The following is a 19,479-nucleotide window of genomic DNA, read 5'->3' on the forward strand; positions in this document are numbered from 1 at the left end:
TGGTGGGGTCTCGCAGCTCCGCCGCTGTCATTCGGCGAAGCCGCGATGACGTCACTCCCGCGCATGCGCACGGGAGCCGACACGCGCGGCAGCTCCGTCGTTGAGAATGCCGCGCTCAGTGCGCCTGCGTGCCGCTGTCTACGGCGCATGCGCTGTAGACATTGGTGCCTGTCTTCGGGCAAATATCTCCTAAATCGTATAGGTTTAGGAGATATTTCTTGGACCTACAGGTAAGCTCAGCAAGTCAGCAGCTACAAATACTGCAGCTGCTGACTTTTAATAATCGGACACTTACCTGTCCCAGGGTCCAGCGATGTGGGGGAACGAAGCCCCCGCTCGTCTCGCGCATGTGCAGCCGGGTTTCCACAGTTAGGATGCCGGCGCCGCTGAGCGGAGGGGGGGACGAGCAGGGCCGTGATTGGCCGCGTGATTGGCTGCACAGTGGGACCTGTGTCCCAGAAGACTGACAGGAGGGAGGGGGAAGAGCTGAGCACTTCCTGCGCTGAGGGAAAGTGACGTTAAGAGCCCAGGCACTGAAGGAGGCAGACTACGAGGGACCCCCTAGCAACAGGCATCTAGAGGTGATTTAAAAAAAAAATCAAATATTTTTTTAAATTTTTTTTAGGAATTTTGGTGAATTTTTTTTTTATGTGCAACACCACTTTAAACATAGTTTTTGATGGAACTCGGCAGGCAGGTTGTTCCAAACATCTTGGAGAACTAAGCACAGATCTTCTGTGGATGTCGGCTGCCTCAGATCCTTCTGTCTCTTCATGTCATCCCAGACAGGCTCCATGATGTTGAGATCAGGGCCCTGTGGGGGCCAAACCATCACTTCCAAGAATCTTTTTTTATACGATCCCTGAAAACACATCTCTTCAAAGAAGCCTATCCGGCCCCCACAAAACAACTGTACGTTTATTTTCTCCATCAGCTCAAGATCGGATCTTGTTGTCGGAAAATCCGATTGTGTGTGAGCTCCATCTGACTTTTTCAGTTTTTCTCCCCCCCAGACAAAAACAGACCCTAACATGAGATAATTTTTTACCTGTCTGGAGCTGGGCTTTACACTTGAGAGCAGGATCTAAAATTTTCCGACAACAAAATCCGATCGTTTAAATTCCCATCGTGTGTAGACAATTCCGACGGACAAAATGCCACGCATGCACAGAATAAATTACGAGATGAAAGCTATTGGCTACTGGCCCATATATAGTCCCGTCGTACTTGTTCTACGTCACCTCATTCAGAACGATCAGACTTTCCAACAACTTTGTGCAACCTTGTGTATGCAAGACAAGTTTGAGCCAAAATCCTTCGGAAAAAATCAGACGGATTTTGTCGTCGGAAAGCAAGCAGGGCCCTCTGATTCCTTCTGTATTAAACTGTATTGTAATTGTACTATCTACTCTTATGTTGCAAAGCACTACGTAAACTTTTGCCGCTATATAAATCCTGTATAATAATAAAAGTGGACATATTCGTTCAATTCAAACTTGGTGACATTTTCTGATCGGGACATCCTCCCTGGTCATTTTTACTCACCTATTCATCCATATGCACTATATTGTCAAAAGTATTGTGACACCTGCCTTTACACGCATTTTATTGGCATCCCAGTCTTAGTCCCTAGGATTCAATATTGAGTTGGCCCACTCTTTGCCGATGTAACAGCTTCAACTCTTCTGGGAAGGCTGTCCGCAAGGTTTAGGGGTGTGTCTATGGGTCTTCCAGAAGTGCATGTGTGAGGTCAAGCACTGGTGTTGGACAAGAAGGCCTAGCTCTAATTAATCCCAAAAATGTTCTATCGGGTTGAGGTCAGGACTCTGTGCAGGCCATTCAAGTTTCTCCACTCCAAACTCGCTCATCCATGTCTTTATGGACCTTGCTTTGTGCACTGGTATAAATCATTTGGTGGAGGGAGGATTATGGTGTGGGGTTGTATTTCAGGGGTTGGGCTTGGTCCCTTAGTTACAGTGAAGGGAACTCTTAAGGCATCAGCATACCAAGACCTTTTGAACAATTTCATGCTCCCAACTTTGTGGGAACAGTTTGGGGATGACCCCTTCCTGTTCCAACATGATCAGTGCACATAGCAAGGTCCATAAGGACATGGATGAGTTAGTTTGGGGTGGAGGAACTTGACTGGCCTGCACAGAGCTCTGACCTCAACCCGATAGAACACCTTTGGGGTGAATTGGAGCAGAGACTGTGAGCCAGGCCTTCACATCCAACATCAGTGCCTGAGTTCAGCTTTGAAGCCCAACTCTGGGAAATAAAAAATGATCCCTTTAAGTGGAGCTGCGCCCGCACTGTTAGGGTTATTTGCTCATTCATGTTGAGGGGAAAAATAAAAGAATACATGCTTACCCGATCCTCCGCTTCTCCCCACAGCTAGACCTGTCCCTGCAGCTTCTGTACCCCCCACGCTCAATCTGACGCCATCAAGACCAGAGCAGGGTCCATGGCCCTACCCTGAACATGAGGACGCAGGAGGACAGTCCACTGCCGGATTGTGGGGGAGGACTATGTGCAAGGGAGAGCAAATGATGGGGCAAGTAAAACTGTCTCCCCCCCGGACAAAAACAGTCCCTAACATGGGATAATTTTTTACCTGTCTGGAGCTGGGCTTTACACTTAAAGCAGAACTAAATCCATCAATATAACTGTTTCTCAAAACAGTTACATTCAAGGTATGCCCTGAATTGTAACAGTTGCAGTTGCTTGTGTTCTCAGCCCACCTCTCAAGCCATCAAATGTCACAACTGATCACATGTGCCGAACAACTGCAAACCAAACAGAGGCCAAGATGGCAGCTTCCTCGGTTGTAAGACAGGCGGGTTTAATTACACTTCAACTCCAGTAAAAACATTTGCCTCAGTTTTAAACAGGGATTGGAAAGGTTGGAAACTCTGCCATGTGTTTATTGTTGACTGTGACCCCACTAAAAGCATTTACAATCACTTCCAGTACAGTCATCAGGAAGTGAGGGGAATCCCTTCAGTGGGGACATGGACTGCAACACCAGAACATCTGCAGTAGAGTTGTAAAGGGTTAGAACCCATGTTGTCTTTTTTTTATTGCTGGCTGTTTCCTGTTGGGGGGGTTTCCTGTGTGGTCACTACAACAGAAAGGGAGGGTAAATGCCCCTAATAAGACAGACAGGTAAAGTTTTTAGGAAAGTTCCTAGCTACTCTGCTTAACAAAAGCCTAATGCTTACAGACCTCAATAGCTCAATCTAACATTTACTCTCATAGCTGCAACTCCTTACCCTTTCCCCCCTGCTTTATTTCTATGCTAGATTCGGTTTAGTTAGAGAGAGTCTGAAGGTACACAACTTGATAAAACCTAAAATGCTGCAACCCATTAGAATCATGAGTGCACCCTGCATTAAATATGTATACAGTGGGGAAAAAAAGTATTTAGTCAGCCACCAATTGTGTAAGTTCTCCCACGTAAAAAGATGAGAGGCCTGTAATTGTCATCATAGGTATACCTCAACCATGAGAGACTAAATGTGGAAACAAATCCAGACAATCACATTGTCTGTCTGATTTTTGAAAGAATTTATTTGCAAATTATGGTGGAAAATAAGTATTTGGCCAATGTCAAAAGTTCATCTCAATACTTTGTTATATATCCTTTGTTGGCAATGACAGAGGTCAAATGTTTTCTGTAAGTTGTCACAAGGTAGTCACACACTGTTGCTGGTATGTTGGCCCATTCCTCCATGCAGATCTCCTCTAGAGAAGTGATGTTTTGGGGGTGTAGCTGGGCAACACAGACTTTCAAGTCCCTCCAAAGGTTTTCTATGGAGTTGAGATCTGGAGACTGGCTAGGCCCTTGAAATGCTTTTGTTGCCCGGGCAGTGTGTTTGGGATCATTGTCATGCTGAAAGACCCAGCCACGTTTCATCTTCAATGCTTGCAGTCAAAATCTCACGCTACATGGCCTCATTCATTCTTTCGTGTACACAGATCAGTCATCCTGTTCCCTTTGCACAGAAACAGCCCCAAAGTATGATGGTGCCACCCCCATGCTTCACAGTAGGTATGGTGTTCTTTGGTTGCAACTCAGCATTCTCTCTCCTCCAAACAAGACGAGTTGTGTTTCTACCAAACAGTTCTACTTTGGTTTCATCTGACCATATGACATTCTCCCAATCCTCTTCTGGATCATCCAAATGCTCTCTAGCAAACCTCAGACGGGCCCGGACATGTACTGGCTTAAGCAGGGGGACACGTCTGGCACTGCAGGATCTGAGTCCCTAGCGGCGTAGTGTGTTACTGATGGTGGCCTTTGTTACGTTGGTCCCAGCTCTCTGCAGGTCATTTACTAGGTCCCCCTGTGTGGTTCTGGGATTTTTGCTCACCGTTCTTGTGATCATTTTGACCCCACATGGTGAGATCTTTCGTGGAGCCCCAGATCAAGGGAGATTATCAGTGGTCTTGTATGTCTTCCATTTTCTAATTATTGCTCCCACAGTTGATTTCTTCACACCAAGCTGCTTGCCTATTTCAGATTCAGTCTTCCCAGCCTGGTGCAGGTCTACAATTTTGTTTCTGGTGTCCTTCAACAGCTCTTTGGTCTTCACCATAGTGGAGTTTGGACTGTGTGACGGTTTGAGGTTGTGGACAGGTGTCTTTTATACTGATAACAAGTTCAAACAGGTGCCATTAATACAGGTAATGAGTGGAGGAGAGAGGAGCCTCTTATAGAAGAAGATACAGGTCTGTGAGAGGCAGAAATCTTGCTTGTTTGTAGGGGACCAAATACTTATTTTCCACCATAATTTGCAAATAATTCTTTCAAGAATCAGACAATGTGATTGTCTGGATTTGTTTCCACATTTAGTCTCTCATAGTTGAGGTATACCTATGATGACAATTACAGGCCTCTCATCTTTTTAAGTGGAAGAACTTGCACAATTGGTGGCTGACTAAATACTTTCTTGCCCCACTGTATGTCAAATAAATATTCTGTAAAAATAAGTCAAGGAAATTTTGTTGAAACAAATAAAATAAATTGGACCCAAATTAGTTTCCCTTTAAGCAAGTTACATTACTGAAGTATTTTCTGGTTTCCATAATAGTAAGTAATAATTAAATCACTAAAATACTGATAAAGGAAAGTAGTTGTTACCTGCAGTCATCCCCTCCAGTGCTTATGAGATATTTGTCATCATGCGAGAAGCGTACATTAGTCACATGTGCCGAGTGACCAAAATACCGCTTATGTTTGGCCTGGAAAGAAAACACAATCAAATAAAACTCCAACTCATCTTTGGGCAATCTTTATAGGCACAGAAAAGCATATTTCATTATTTTGCATTATTTGTATTGTGTAGGATCAAAAAAAAAGAATAAACATGAATATACAATGTTTATCACTCTTTAAATGCCTCTAGCTGCAGGCTGGCATTGCTGCAGTATGGCCACTAGAGAAATAAGTAATTATTTCCTATGACCATCAGCTCCATCTAGTGGCCATAATGTGGCATTTTCTCAATTCTCCCTATTCTGTATGAATGAATAACAGTCGACCTGGAGAGTGAGAATATAGCCTGCTAACATATGGTTTTGCCCTCATTCGCACAGAACGAATGAAGATGCAGTTTCACAGGACAAATAGCTTTGCCGTTTTTTTTTTAAAATAAATAGACCCCTAAGACTTTGCGGTTGATTTATTAAACTTATACTTAGACTGTACACTTTGCAAAGTGCAAAGAGCAGTTGCTTCAGAGCTTAGTAAATGAGCAGAAGCTCTGTTGACTTCCATCATCCAATCATGTGCAAGCAAAAATACAGTTTTTTTTTTATTTTTCTTGTGTGTGATTGGGTGCAACTGCACCTTGCAAAAGTGAACAGATTATTTGCCTTTATTAAATTAACCCCATTGTGAGATAAATGAGCAAATCCAAGTAAGGAAAGCTTTTTACCCAGTGATTAGCCGTTTCATGTGCATGTCTAAAATCATTGCTTCTCACCCTAGTGCACGTGAGGATATGTAGCATAAGTATCGTAATAGTGCTTTTGTATTTTTTGTGGGGGGGGTGATTTAAAGTGGTTGTAAACCCTTACAAACCACTTTGACCTACAGGTAAGCTTAGTTTAACAGGGTTTAGGAGATATTTACTAAAAGACAGTGACAGCTGCCTATGGCACATAGACTGCGGTACGCAGGTGCACTATCGCCGTTAGCAGCATGCCGCTGCTAACGGCAATATGCCGTTAGTGGCAGCTCCTGTGCGCATGCGCGGGAGTGACGTCATCGCTGCTCCGGCGCTGTGAGTGGCTGGAGCAGCGATACCCAGAAGAAGATGGACGCTCCGGACTACAGGGGATAGTGGTGACATCGCTGGCTCCTGTGTCAGGTAAGTGACACATAATGGGCTTCTATGCGATGCATAGTAGCCCATTATGCTTTACCTTTGCAGGGAGACAAGTTTACTTCCTCTTTAAGTGCTTGGGTGTAACTTTTTTTTTCACTAAAACTTTATTTGTATTAACACAGGGAACAAAAAGTCACCTATGTGATATGTTTAAGACATTTAAGGTTCTCAGTAAAAGAGTTAAATAAATTAATTTGGAAAATACTGATAAGACCGTGTTAGAATTAGCTCATACTGGAGTTCTTTAATTACAACAAATCTAAAATCAAGAGAGGATTCATGGAGTGCATTTGGCAATATTTGGAATACTTTGTAAAGTTAAGATGACTTGACTCTTTGATGGCAAGTCTCCAGCATTTTATTTGTCTTTTATTAGATCAATAGAACAGATGGAGGAGGGGAGAGAGGTCATTAACTGCTGTGCAATAACAGACCTCTGTCTGCCTGACAGCTGGTCACGGATGAATATTGAATAAGTCTCAGCACAGACCTGCATAGGGTCCATAACTGTACAGAGGTCACCAGTCTCTGGGCCAGCTCTCCTCTTTTCCAGCACAACAGCAGCAAACCAGAGCCATACACAGCCCAGTCCACCTAGTATTACTCCAGACAGATCAATGGAGGGCATCCAGAATGCAGAAATTATACAATCCTACGTTACTTACAAACTTTTCAGTGCAAGGAAAGTCAAAAAGTTTAACAAGGCCGAAGTCATCTCCTGTGGCGATGTTGAGACCAGCGTGGGACACGCTGGCACAGTTTACATCGGCTTTATCTGCGTTTCGTGGCCAGATTCCAATCACTTCATCCCCCAGGATACTGCAAATAACAAGACATCTATGAGAACAATGCACACTTCTAGTGTTATAGACAGACAATAATCCATCATACTGTACATCATTAGTTCAAAAATAACAGTGAAACCAGAGTTCATTTCCAGAAAAGTCAGAGATCATCTCCAGAAAAGTCAGAGATCATTTCCAAAAAAGTCAGAGATCATTTCCAAAAAAGTCAGAGATCATTTCCAGAAAAAGGGGGAAAGAAATTGAAATTAACGGTCAGTCCACTGTAAACTGATGACTGAACTATAGGCCATTCACATCAGTCTATCCCCCAAAATGCTCCCAATATATTACTCCCTCAGCCTTCACACACTTCAGGAGAAATTTGGGAGAGCACCAATTACCACAATCATACGTACATATTCATAATAAATGAGGTTTGTGTCTTATATTACCTTGTCCACGTGGCCCACGTAATTCTTTCTATATGTGCTGTCTCTGTTATCTGCTTTCCTGATGGCACTTCATGGACTTGACGTTTGTAAGCACCAGTTGCTACCTGAAAATAAAAACATGTCTATTCCAGATAGGAGCAGCAGAGCAGAAAAGTATTTTTCTTCCAAATACTAGCAATGACACAATAGATACTCCTTTCCTCAAGCTGACAGCATGAGGAGAGAAGAGAGCAGATAACCGGCTTCTCTAAAAGAGACATCTACACTGATAATCAGGGCACTGATTATCAGTGCAGTCCCAACAGTGCCACCAATCAGTGCCCACCAATGCTGCAAATAAGTGCCTCCTCCTCAGTGTCATCTATCTGTGCTGCCTACCAGTGCCCATCAGTGCCGCCTATCAGTGCAGCCTCATCAGTGCCCACCAGTGCCACCTCATCACTGCAGCCCCATCAGCACACATTAGTGAAGGAGAAAGAATAACTGCAAAATTTTATAGCACACTATAAGAAAACATTTTTGTGTTTTTTTTTTTTCCTGTCTTTTTTTGTTTATTTAGCAAAAAAGAAAAAACCCAGTGATGATTGAATACCACCAAAAGAAAGATCTTTTTTTTTTGTAAAAAATTATAAATATTTTGTTTGGGTACACCGCTGCACTGTCATTCAAGGTGTGACAGCGCCAAAAGCTGAAAATTGGCCTGGGCAGGAAGGGGGAAAAAGTGCCCAGTAGGCAAGCGATTAAGCAGCAGTGCATGAAAATGGAGAGCAAACTGAGCATGTGCAGAGCAGGGGGAGAAAATGTATTTCTGAATTTTAAACAGTATAAACACTTATTTGTAATGTTTTAGCTATACCTGCAAAAGGGGCCAGCCGGATGTGATCTAGCAAGACTGAATGTTCTGAGTAATTTCAGAAATAAATATTTTCTGAATAAAGTTCCACTTTAAGCAGCTGAAATACCTCTGGATCCTTCTACAGCTCAAGTGACAGCAAGCCGTCACTGTTCAGCCACCAATTTTCATCCTTTTTCAGTTAGACCCCTTTTACACCAGGGCGTTTTGCAGGCGCTATAGCGTTAGAAATAGCGCCTGCAATCCGCCCTAAAACTGCTGCACCATTGTCTGTAGTGTGAAAGCCCCGAGGGCTTTCACACTGCTGCGGTGCTCTGGCAGGACGTCAGGAAAAGTCCTGCCAGCAGCTTCTTTGGAGAGGTGAAGGAGTGTTTACCGCTCCTCCACCGCTGCTCCCCATTGAAATCAATGGGATAGCGCTGCATTACCGCAGGCAAAACGCCACTATTGCGGCACATTGCCTGCAGTTTTAACCATTTCTCGGCCGCCAGCGGCGGGTAAAAGCGCCCCGCTAACGGCCGAAATGCGCCGCAAATCCGGCGGTAAAGCACCGCTAAAAATAGCGCCGTTTTACCACTGACGCTATGGGTGGCATGGTGTGAAAGGGGTCTTAAGGTTTGTTGAGCCCGGTGATCCCGACAATGCCACCCATGGCTCATATTTCAGCTACATCTTATCTTACCTTGCCGAGCTTTTTAGTGGACAGAGACGGGATTGAAACTGGATTAAGCCCTGAAGAAGAGGCAGGCTACATTCCTTGAAACGTGTTGGCTGTATACTACATTCTTAACTAATCAAGACTATAAAAGGTACATGCACATGGCCATATGAGAACATAGCAACTAGTATGCAGGATCTTGCAGACAATAATGCCGCGTATACACGATCGGACTTTCCGGCAGACTTGGTCCCACGGACCGGAATCTGTCGGACAATTCGATCGTGTGTGGGCTCCAGCGGACTTTTTTTCCCCAAAAGTCAGACGGACCTAGAAATAAAACATGTTTCAAATCTATCCGACGGACTAAAAATCAGGAAAAAACGTTTGTCTGTGTGCTGGTCCGAGGGACCAAATACGACGCAAGGGCAGCTATTAGCTACTGGCTATTGAACTTCCTTGTTTAGTCCCATCTTATGTAATCATGTTCAAAATGAATGGACTTTCAAACAGACTTAGTCCGGTTGTGTGTGGGCAAGTCCGTTCGTTCAGAAAGTCTGTCAGACCTGCGCCAAAAGTCAGTCGCAAACACCGTCGGACCTAGTCCGTTGAAAAGTCTGGTCGTGTGTACGTGGCATTACTGGCAGCAAGATCCTGCATAAAACATGCTCTGTACACTCTTTGCATGTAACATTTAAGCAACATTTAGATGAATACAGATTTTACAGCATAAATGGCTTGAATTAAATCACTATAACTGTACCAGGCGCTCCCTACCACATGACCAAACATGACAAACCGTCTTTTATATAGTTCATACCTGAATATATTTGCTGTCAGCAGAAAAGTCCATCTGTATGACAAAGCTGGCAATGTCTTTGCAGTAACCAATTCTATTTAATGATGTGCCTAGTGTGATATCATAGAAATCAACTGTGTTTTCTGCAGAGCCAACTGCCAGATATTTGTTATCCGGACTGAATCTGGAAAGTGAAGAAAAAAGTCAGAATAACGGTATTGTGATCCTTTTGCTTTCAGACAAAACAACAGACATTATTGTACATTTTCAGTGTACTCTTCTTAAAATCTTAGCCCTTGTACACACGGTCGGAGAATCCGTCGGAATGTGTCCTATCGGACCGTGTCGTCGGATAATCCGACTGTGTGTGGTATGCATCGGACTGATTCCGTCCGAATATCCGTCGGACCCAATTTTCCAACATGTTGGAAATATTTCCCGACCAACTGGTTTGATCGGACGTACTCCGATCATGTGTAGCGAATTTTGATCGGACCAAGTGCCACGCATGCTCAGATCAAATTCCTACATCAAAGCTATTGGCTACTAGCCTGAATGTAGTCCCATCGTAACGAAATTACGTCATCACGTTCTGAAAGATCGGATTTTTCGACAACTTAAGGCCCGTACACACGGTCGGACTTTTTGACAACAAACATGCAAATTAGCTGTTTTGGAGCAACATCCGACTGTGTGTACGCTCCATCGGACAAACTTTTTCTGTTTTCATCGGACTTTTGTTGGCTCTGCGAACGGACAAACTTTTTGACAACAGAAGTCCGATGGAGCAAAGTCCTACCGTGTGTATGCAAAAGCATCGGACTTTTGTACAAGGTACAAACACGCATGCTCAGAACCATTGCAAACGATCAGACTACAATACAGAAGTTGACCAAAGGTGGCGCTGGAGTCATTGAACGTCCTCTTTTGAAGCGGCGTCAGTACGTTGTGACGTCACCACGTTCGTGTTTGTTGTCAAAAAGTCCGACCGTGTGTATGCAATACAAACTTGTGGACAACACACTTTGTACAAAAGTCCACGGAAAAGTTTGTACAAGTCCGACCGTGTGTATGGGGCTTTAGTCCGACCGTGTGTATGCAACAGTTTCGGACACAATCCGTCGGACTAAATCCGACGGACAAAATCCGACGGATTTGGTTGGCAGAAACTCCGACCGTGTGTACAGGGGCTTATTGTTTCTAGATTGTAAGCTCTAATGAGCAGGGCCCTCTGATTCCTTCTGTATTGAATTGTATTGTAACTGTACTGTCTGCCCTCATGTTATAAAGCACTGCACAAACTGTTGGCTCTATAAAATTCTGTATTATAATAATAAACATTGTAGTATTGTTCTCATACCAAGGGGGAAAGGGACTATTCCAGATTTCAAGCTGTAGTAGCTGCCCTGTAATAGGAGAGTTATTTCCTGATTAAAGTTTGGTGCTGCCTCCATCAGAGTAATTGATTCAATGAGGATGCTCACTTTGCAAGTCAAAGCCAAGTACTGAGACGAGGGGTTGATTTACTAAAGGCAAATACAGTGTGCACTTTGCAAAGTGCAAATGCACGCTGCAAGTGCAAATGCTCTAGGGCAGTGGTCTCCAAACTGCGACCCATGAACCAAATGTGGCCATTTGCTTGCCATTATCCAGGCCCTCAGGGCACTATTCCTTCTATTGACACCAACAAAGGGACACCATTCCTTCCACTGACACCAGGAGTGGGAAACCATTCCTCTCACTGACACCAACAGTGGGGCATTTTCCATTACACTGACACTAATAATGGGACACTATTACTCCCCTTGACACCAGGAGTGGGACACTATTCCTCCAACTTATACCAATGATGGGGCACTATTTCTCCCACTTATACCAATGATGGGGCACTATTCCTCCCACTTATACCAATGATGGGGCACTATTCCTCTCACCGACACCAGCAATGGGGCACTATTCCTCCCACTTAAACCAATGATGGGGCACTATTCCTCCCACTGGCACCAGCAATGGGGCACTATTCCTCCAACTTATACTAATGATGTGGCACTATTCCTCCAAATTATACCAATGATGGGGCACTATTCCTCCAACTTATACCAATGATGGAGCACTATTGCTCCTTCTTCAGACTACAGGCACTATGTAATTATTTTACTCCCACTGACGCTGGGGCATTTTTTACTTCCACTGGCCTACCTGGCCCCCTTAAAGTCTGAAGTACAGTAAACTGGCCCTTTGTTTAGAAAGTTTGAAGACCCCTGCTCTAGATCCTGGTAAATTAGGTAAAGCTTAACTTTGCAAATGAACAGCCAATCCCATGCAAAGAAATATAAATAAAAAATAAAAAACAGTATTTTTGCTTGCATATGATTGGGTGATGGAAGTCAGCAGAGCTCTCCCTCATTTACTAAGCTTTGGAGCAATTGCACTTGCAGACTACAATTGCATTTTGCAAAGTGCACAGTGTATTTGCCTTTAGTAAATCAACGTCTTAATCTCAGACGTGCCTCCAGGGGATGTAATATGAATGCCTCTCTTGGTTCTCTCCAGAAGTGCTAAAACATACCAGCAGAAGCATCCAAAATCTTTTCATTTTAGCCAAACCCTGGGCCATCCTGATTGGAAAAGCTTTAATACTCCAGCGTCAAAACCTACTGCTCATTCCCAACCTCGACACATACCTACTGACCCACTAAGATGGGCTGCCTAACTGGCCAATAAGAATATGCAGAAAGAGGCAGGCACGCTTCTGCACTACCAGGTAGTGCCACTGCCTTGTCCAATACAATGGTTAAAAAATGTGGCCACAGTGACAGAGTCTTGGAGGCTACCACAGGTATGTATAAGCAGCTCAAGGTGATTGCACATAATTCTCAACAGCAGTTTTTTTTAGCAAAGAAGTACCAGAAAAAACATGACCAATCTTTGAGAGGAGCCCTGATAAAACACATCATTCCACACCTGATATCTTGTATGGCACCCTTGCGGTCTCTCTTCTTGCCCCACATCTTCAGAGAATTTACAAGTAGGATAACAAACTCTCCATTCCTCATGCCGATGGTGACCATTTCTCCATTGGGACTGTAAGCAGCACAGCAGGCAGCGTAGCCCAAACTTACTTTGTTCAACAACTTCTGTAGGTGACAAAATTAAGACACAAAAATCGTCATGCCACATGTAGGAGGGAAGTCTTTTGGTAGACTCTTAAATGCATGTTATACAGTACTCACTTTATCGGACAGGTCCCATATCCTTGCTGTCCCATCATTGCTGGCAGTGAGGAAGATATCTTTGGAGGGATGTGTTGCCAAACCCCAAATCTCTCCCTCCACATGGCCATTAATGAGGATGTTAGAAGCAGCATTCTTTTCTCCCACTTCAATGATTTCTCCATCTTTGGTTCCCACCAACACTTTCCCCTGTAAACATATGTAATGGGTGTTAGCACAGACACAACATGTTGGGGAATATTATGTCTGAGCGAGGGATGAAGCGATGCGATACCTTCCCTCTGCATACTGATCGCACACAGTCCAGTGACTGTCCTGTCTCCAGCTGAAATGCCCGACAGCGTTTCATCTCCTGATCCCAAAGCTTGACAGCACCGCCTTCCTTTGTACTAAATGTAAAAGAGAAGAAGGTAGAAATATATAAGATACTTACAATGAGATGGGAGGTAACATTATAATGCATGTACATCTGTGAATTTGTAAATTTAAAGCTGAATTGCAGGTATGGCAATTTTTACATATTTCCATTGGTCCAGCTTGGACCAACGATATGTATGTGCCATAATGATTTCCAGCTTTCTGTGGAAGCTGGAAATCACTAGAGTAGACGCCACTACTAGCTTCCGGGTCCTGTGCTGAGCTGTTGCCTTTTTCAAATTATTATTATACACGATTTATACAGTTTACGCAGCGCTTCACAATGTACAGGGGGGGGGGGGGGACAACACAATTACAGTACAGTTCAATATAAAAGGTACAGGAGGGCCCTGCTCATTACGCGTATATTCTAAAGGGAGGGGATGGTGGTACAAAAGGTAATAGCTGCAGAAAATTATTTGATGGGGGTGGCTCGGGGACAGTTGTTAGGTGAGTGTGGGATAGGCTTCCCTGAATAAATTAGTTTTCAGGGATCTCCTAAAGGTGGACAGGGAAGGGGCTGATCTGACACACTGGGGCAGGGAGTTCCAGAGGATGGGAGAGGCTCTAGAGAAGTCCTGAAGGCAAACATGGGAGGAGGTAACAAGGGAGATAGAAAGCAGAAGGTCCTGGGAGGAGCGGAGGGGACAATTTCTGCAGATGAGGTTTGTGATGTAGCTGGGGGCGATGTATGATGTGGTTAGCATTTTGAATTTTACATGGTGGAGTAGGGGAAGCCAGTGAAGGGATTGGCAGAGAGGGGCAGCAGTCACAGATCGATTAGTGAGGTGTATTAGTCTAGCAGCAGCATTCATAATAGACTGAAGGGGGGAGGAGCCTGCTTAAGGGTAGGACATTAAGGAGGGAGTTGCAGTAGTCAAGGCGGGAAATAATCAGGGAGTGAACGAGTTGCTTTGTAGTGTCATTAGTTAGGAAGGGTCGAATTCTGGAGATGTTGTGGAGGTGACGGCGGCAGGATTTAGCCAGTGATTGGATATGGGGGCTAAAGGAGAGGTCAGAGTCAAGTATTACACCCAGGACCCTGGCATGTGTGGAGGGACCAATGATTGTTTTGTTTATATTAATGGTGAAGTCACCGGTTGGAGGGGGGGATCGTGAAGGAGGAAATAAAACAAGCTCAGTTTTAGAAAGATTGAGTTTGAGAGAGTGATGTGACATCCATACCAATATGTCATTCAGTAAGTTTGAGATCCATCAGGAGATCGAGGGGGTGAGGTGAGGAGTGGAGAGATATATCCGGGTGTCGTTGGCATAGAGGTGGTATTGGAAACCATGGGAGGTCATCAACTGGCCCGGGAAGAGGTATAGAATGAGAATAGGAGGGGCCCAAGGACAGAACCTTGGGGTACCCCAACAGAAAGAGGAAGAGGAGTGGAGGAGATGGAGTTGTAAGTGACACTGAAAGTGCGCTGAGTTGCCTTGCTGTATTGTGAATACAGGAGGTCATCCGCTCGGCACGAGCACCATTCAGAGAACACTTTGTATTTTCTCAATTAATGCAAAGTATTCTCTGAGTGAACTAAATGGTTATTGTGATGCCACCACCCCATCCAATCAGGGAATGCTTTAAATGTATTGAGAAAATGCTAATTGTTCTCTGAATGGTGCCTGTGCAAAGAGACCAACCTCCTGTATTCACAGTGCAGCAGGCCAGCCTCTTGGCATGGGACCCAGAAGCTTGAGGAAGATCACTGTAGTAACTGTGCCTACCAGAGTGGTTTCTAGCTTCCACTTGATCCCACAGGTATGACACAGACTTACATTGGTCCCTTTTGCCAGCCCTGCCTAGATCATTACTTTGGTCCCAAATAGTTCTGACAGAATAACAATATTATTCTGGTATTCTGGGCAGATCAACATGATTGCATTATACCAATCACAACACTATTGTTGGTGATGCCTTCTAGAAGCGTAGAGGGCATGAGCCATGATGTCATTGTGATTGGTGTGATCAATGAGTGGTCTTCCCATTTTCAGAGACAATAGCACTAGGCCACATCTGACTTTCATGGTTCGGTACTGTTGTTCTCTTTATGCCCCTCACAGTTCCAATTTCAATCCTAAAAAAAACATTCATTATTTATACCACCAAGGCTGCCGTAGATATACTTACGGCCTCTCTTTCCCACCAGTTACAATCAGTCCATCGCGTAGAGTTGTGTACATTGTGAAGACTGGTCCACTGTGGGCTTTGGCCACTAGTCGTATAAGAAAGTGGTCTTTCCAGACGTATACATCTCCATTGATGGCACCGGTGAAAGTTAGGCTATTCTGCAGAAACACAAGTTCATATATTTTCTGGTTAGTATGCCTCCAGGCCCAGATAAGTACAGTGCTTCACGGCCACATCATTTTCACACACTGAAATCACAAATGATCTTACATGGCATCCAATTATGTGCTCTTGCTATTTCTAATTCACTGTTCAGCTAGTTTAGGTGATCAGTTCACAACTTTGTAGATTGTATCGGATGACAGTCAGATGGAAACTTAAAGATGGTCCGTTTACATCCGACCCCCTATAGAGGAAAGCAGACTGTGTCTGTGTCCACTCTGAATCAGCGGAGCGAACACAGACCTGTCATCCCCCTGCTCAGCAGGGATCAGCAGAGAGATCCCCCACTGAGCAGGTGGATCCACTAGCCAATGATGTGGCCATCTGATCTTACATTAGAGCTATGGCAGCCTTTAATTTTAACTACATCTGCATATACAATTTTCTCTTAGCCCCCATGCAAAGTCCCACAAATACCTTTAGCCTTTCAGTAAAAATGTTTCCGTCAGAATAAACTCTGACGGTTTTTCTGACGGAGTTCCGCTGAAACGGATTTGCCTACACACGATCACACCAAAGTCCGATTGTTAAGAAAGCGGTGACGTACAACACGTACGACGGGACTAGAAAATGAAGTTCAATAGCCAGTAGCCAATAGCTGCCCTTGCGTCGTTTTTGGTCCCTTGGAACAGCATACAGACAAAAGGTTTTCCCGATAGAAATTGATTCCGTCAGAAAGATTTAAAATATGTTCTATTTCTAGGTTTTTGAAAAAAAAAAAAAAGTCAGCTGAAGCCCACACACACGATCGGAATATCCAATGAAATGATTCCGTCTGACTTTTTCTGCAGGAAAGTCCGACCGTGTGTACACGCCATTAGTCAAGGTAGAAGGAATTCTGAACAGTTCCAAATACCAGTCAATATTGGCACAAAACCTTCAGGCTTCTGCTAGAAAGCTGAACATGAAGATGAACTTCATCTTTCAGCACAACAATGGCCCAAAGTATACATCCAAATCAACAAAGCAATGACTTCACCAGAACAAGATTAAAGTTTTGGAATGGCCCAACCAGAGCTTAGACCTGAATCCGATTGAAAATCTGTGGGGTGATCTGAAGAGGGCTGTGCACAGCAGATGCCCTCTCAATCTGACACATTTGGAGTGTTTTTGTAAAGAAGATTGGGCAAATATTGCCAAGTCAAGTTGTGCCATGCTGATAGACTGATACCCAAAAAGACTGAGAGCTGTAATAAAATCAAAAGGTGCTTCAACACAGTATTAGTTTAAGGGTTTGTCCACTTACACAACCATATTATTTTATTATTTTAATTTTACTTCCCTTCACCTAAAAGATTTCAGTTTGTTGTTCAATTGAGTTTTACAGTTTATAGGTCACAATTAAACGTGGAAAAAGTTCTGAAATTATTTATCTTTGTCTCGTTTTTTTACATCACAGAAACCTGACATTTTGTTATGCCCCGTACACACGAGCGGACTTTTCAACATCCAAAGTCCGACGGACTGATTCCGTCAGACTATTCGATCGTGTGTGGGCTGCAACGGACTTTTGATTCACCAAAGTCTGACGGACTTTAGAATATGGAACATGCTTCAAATTTTTCCGACGGAACTCCGCCGGACCCAGTTCCTACCGAAAAATTCGCTCGTGTGTATGCTATTCCGACGGACTAAAACCGACGCTAGGGCAGCTATTGGCTACTGGCTATGAACTTCCTTATTCGAGTCCAGTCGTACGTCATCACGTTCGAATCCGTCGGAGTTTAGTGTGATTGTGTGTGGCCAAGTCCGCTCAGTCGAAAAGTCCGTCAGAACTCTGTCGGAACTCCGGCAGAACTCCTTCGGAAGTCTGTCGGACATAAGTTCTCTCGTGTGTACGGGGCTTTAGACTTTTGTAGTGCGTAGACTTTTTATATCCACTGTATATAGACAACACAAAAACGTAGTTTTATTTCTATGTGTCCCAATAACAGCAATATTATACTTTACATCAATATTTAGAAGTCCATTAATAACACATTTTTAATAAAGTGATTGTAAAGGCACAGTTTTTATTTTTTTAAATAAACATCAACCCTGATCCTCCTCTTCTCTAGTGCCCTGCTGGTGCTCCTGGCTCCTCCCCCCCCCAAAAAGTTTGTCCAATATAAAACCACTTGCTATCCAGGCACTCGTGTGTGCTCGCTCCTGAGCCAGCTCTGTGAGTCTATAAGACATACAGAGAATTTTTTCAGCCCTGCCTGCCACTCCCTCCTCACTGGCTGTGATTGTCTAAGCCAGGGGTGTCCAACCTTTTGACCTTCCTGGGCCAAATTGGAAGAAGAGGAATTGTCTTGGGCCACAGATGCCTGATCCCACAGAAGGCGGTCTCATAACCGACTTCTGTTGAATGGGCATGCTTAAAAACCAACATACAACCAGCTGCCAGCACTGATCAGTGTGTATAGAATGCATTAACTTTAACCACTTGGTATCCGCATGCCGTCATATGACGTCCTCGGCTTTGTGGGGTTATATCTGAACGATGCCTGAGGCTACAGACATCATTCAGCTATCGGCATTTTCAGCCGGCGATTCTCTACACCATAAGAACGATCATAGCGGCTGTTCCACCGCTTGATCATTCTTACGGGCGGCAAAAGGGGACATCCACCCTCCCGCCACCCTCCGGTGCTTCTACCGACTCACCGCAGCGATTGGTGAGTTGGACGGAGGATTCGCCGGCCCCGGATGTTGATCATAGAGATTTCCGGTGGACCAGATGGTCGCCGGAGTCCCTATGATCATCGGAGGCCAGGCGCGGTGTTATGACATCACGCCCGGCCTCTGCGTTCAAAAACCCGGTGCCGCCTCGGCTGGGCAGCGGTGATCGTTTTTTTATTTTTTTATTTCAGGCTTCCCAGCCTAGTGGTGAGATGTGGGGTCTTATTGACCCCACATCTCACTGTAAAGAGGTCCTTTCATGTCATATTCCTATTACAAAGGATGTTAACATTCCTTGTAAAGGAATAAAGTGATCAAATTTTTTTTATGTAAAAATAAAAATGATTATGTAAATTAACAATACATTTTTTTTTTGTTTTAAAGCGCCCCTGTCCCCGTGTGCTCGCGCGCAGAAGTGAACGAAAGAGGTGAAGTTCCGCCCACATATGAAAACGGTGTTCAAAGCACACATGAGGTGTCGCCGCAATCGGTAGAGTGAGAGCAATAATTCTAACCCTAGACCTCTGTAACTCAAAACACGTAACCAGTAAAAAATTTGAAAGCGTCGCCTATGGGGATTTTTAAGTACTGAAGTTTGGCGCCATTCCACGAGCGTGTGCAATTTTGAAGCGTGACATGTTAGGTATCCATTTACTCGGCGTAACTTCATCTTTCACATTATGCATAAAAATTGGGCAAACTTTACTGTTTTGGTTTTTTTAAAAGCATGAAAACAAAAAGGCATTTGAAAAATTACTGCGCAAATATCGTGCAAGATAAAAAGTTTCAATGACCGCCATTGCATTCTCTAGGGTGTCTGCTAAAAAAAAACATATATAATGTTTGGGGGTTTTATGTCATTTTAGAGCA

General features: G+C 44.0%; 1 protein-coding gene across 4 annotated transcripts in view; it reads right to left on the reverse strand.

Annotated features, from left to right (window-relative positions):
* The window catches only part of EML6 (EMAP like 6), a 295,572-nt gene that overhangs the window by 8,256 nt on the left and 267,837 nt on the right, over window positions 1-19,479 (reverse strand). For all 4 annotated transcript variants that reach the window (XR_013276589.1, XM_077485543.1, XM_077485540.1 and 1 more), the window contains 8 exons: window positions 15,724-15,881; window positions 13,447-13,561; window positions 13,173-13,361; window positions 12,904-13,076; window positions 9,961-10,123; window positions 7,630-7,733; window positions 7,058-7,211; window positions 5,144-5,244 (listed from right to left, as the gene is read on the reverse strand). Coding sequence is in view for 3 of the 4 variants with exons in the window: in XM_077485543.1 (XP_077341669.1) it covers window positions 5,144-5,244; window positions 7,058-7,211; window positions 7,630-7,733; window positions 9,961-10,123; window positions 12,904-13,076; window positions 13,173-13,361; window positions 13,447-13,561; window positions 15,724-15,881 (1,157 nt within the window). In the remaining variant the exon portion in view is untranslated. The remainder of the gene's footprint in view (window positions 1-5,143; window positions 5,245-7,057; window positions 7,212-7,629; window positions 7,734-9,960; window positions 10,124-12,903; window positions 13,077-13,172; window positions 13,362-13,446; window positions 13,562-15,723; window positions 15,882-19,479) is intronic.

Source organism: Lithobates pipiens, unplaced genomic scaffold (assembly GCF_037356315.1).
Source record: "Lithobates pipiens isolate NorthernLeopardFrog02 unplaced genomic scaffold, aLitPip1_a1.2 Scaffold_18, whole genome shotgun sequence".
Taxonomy (NCBI): domain Eukaryota; kingdom Metazoa; phylum Chordata; class Amphibia; order Anura; family Ranidae; genus Lithobates; species Lithobates pipiens.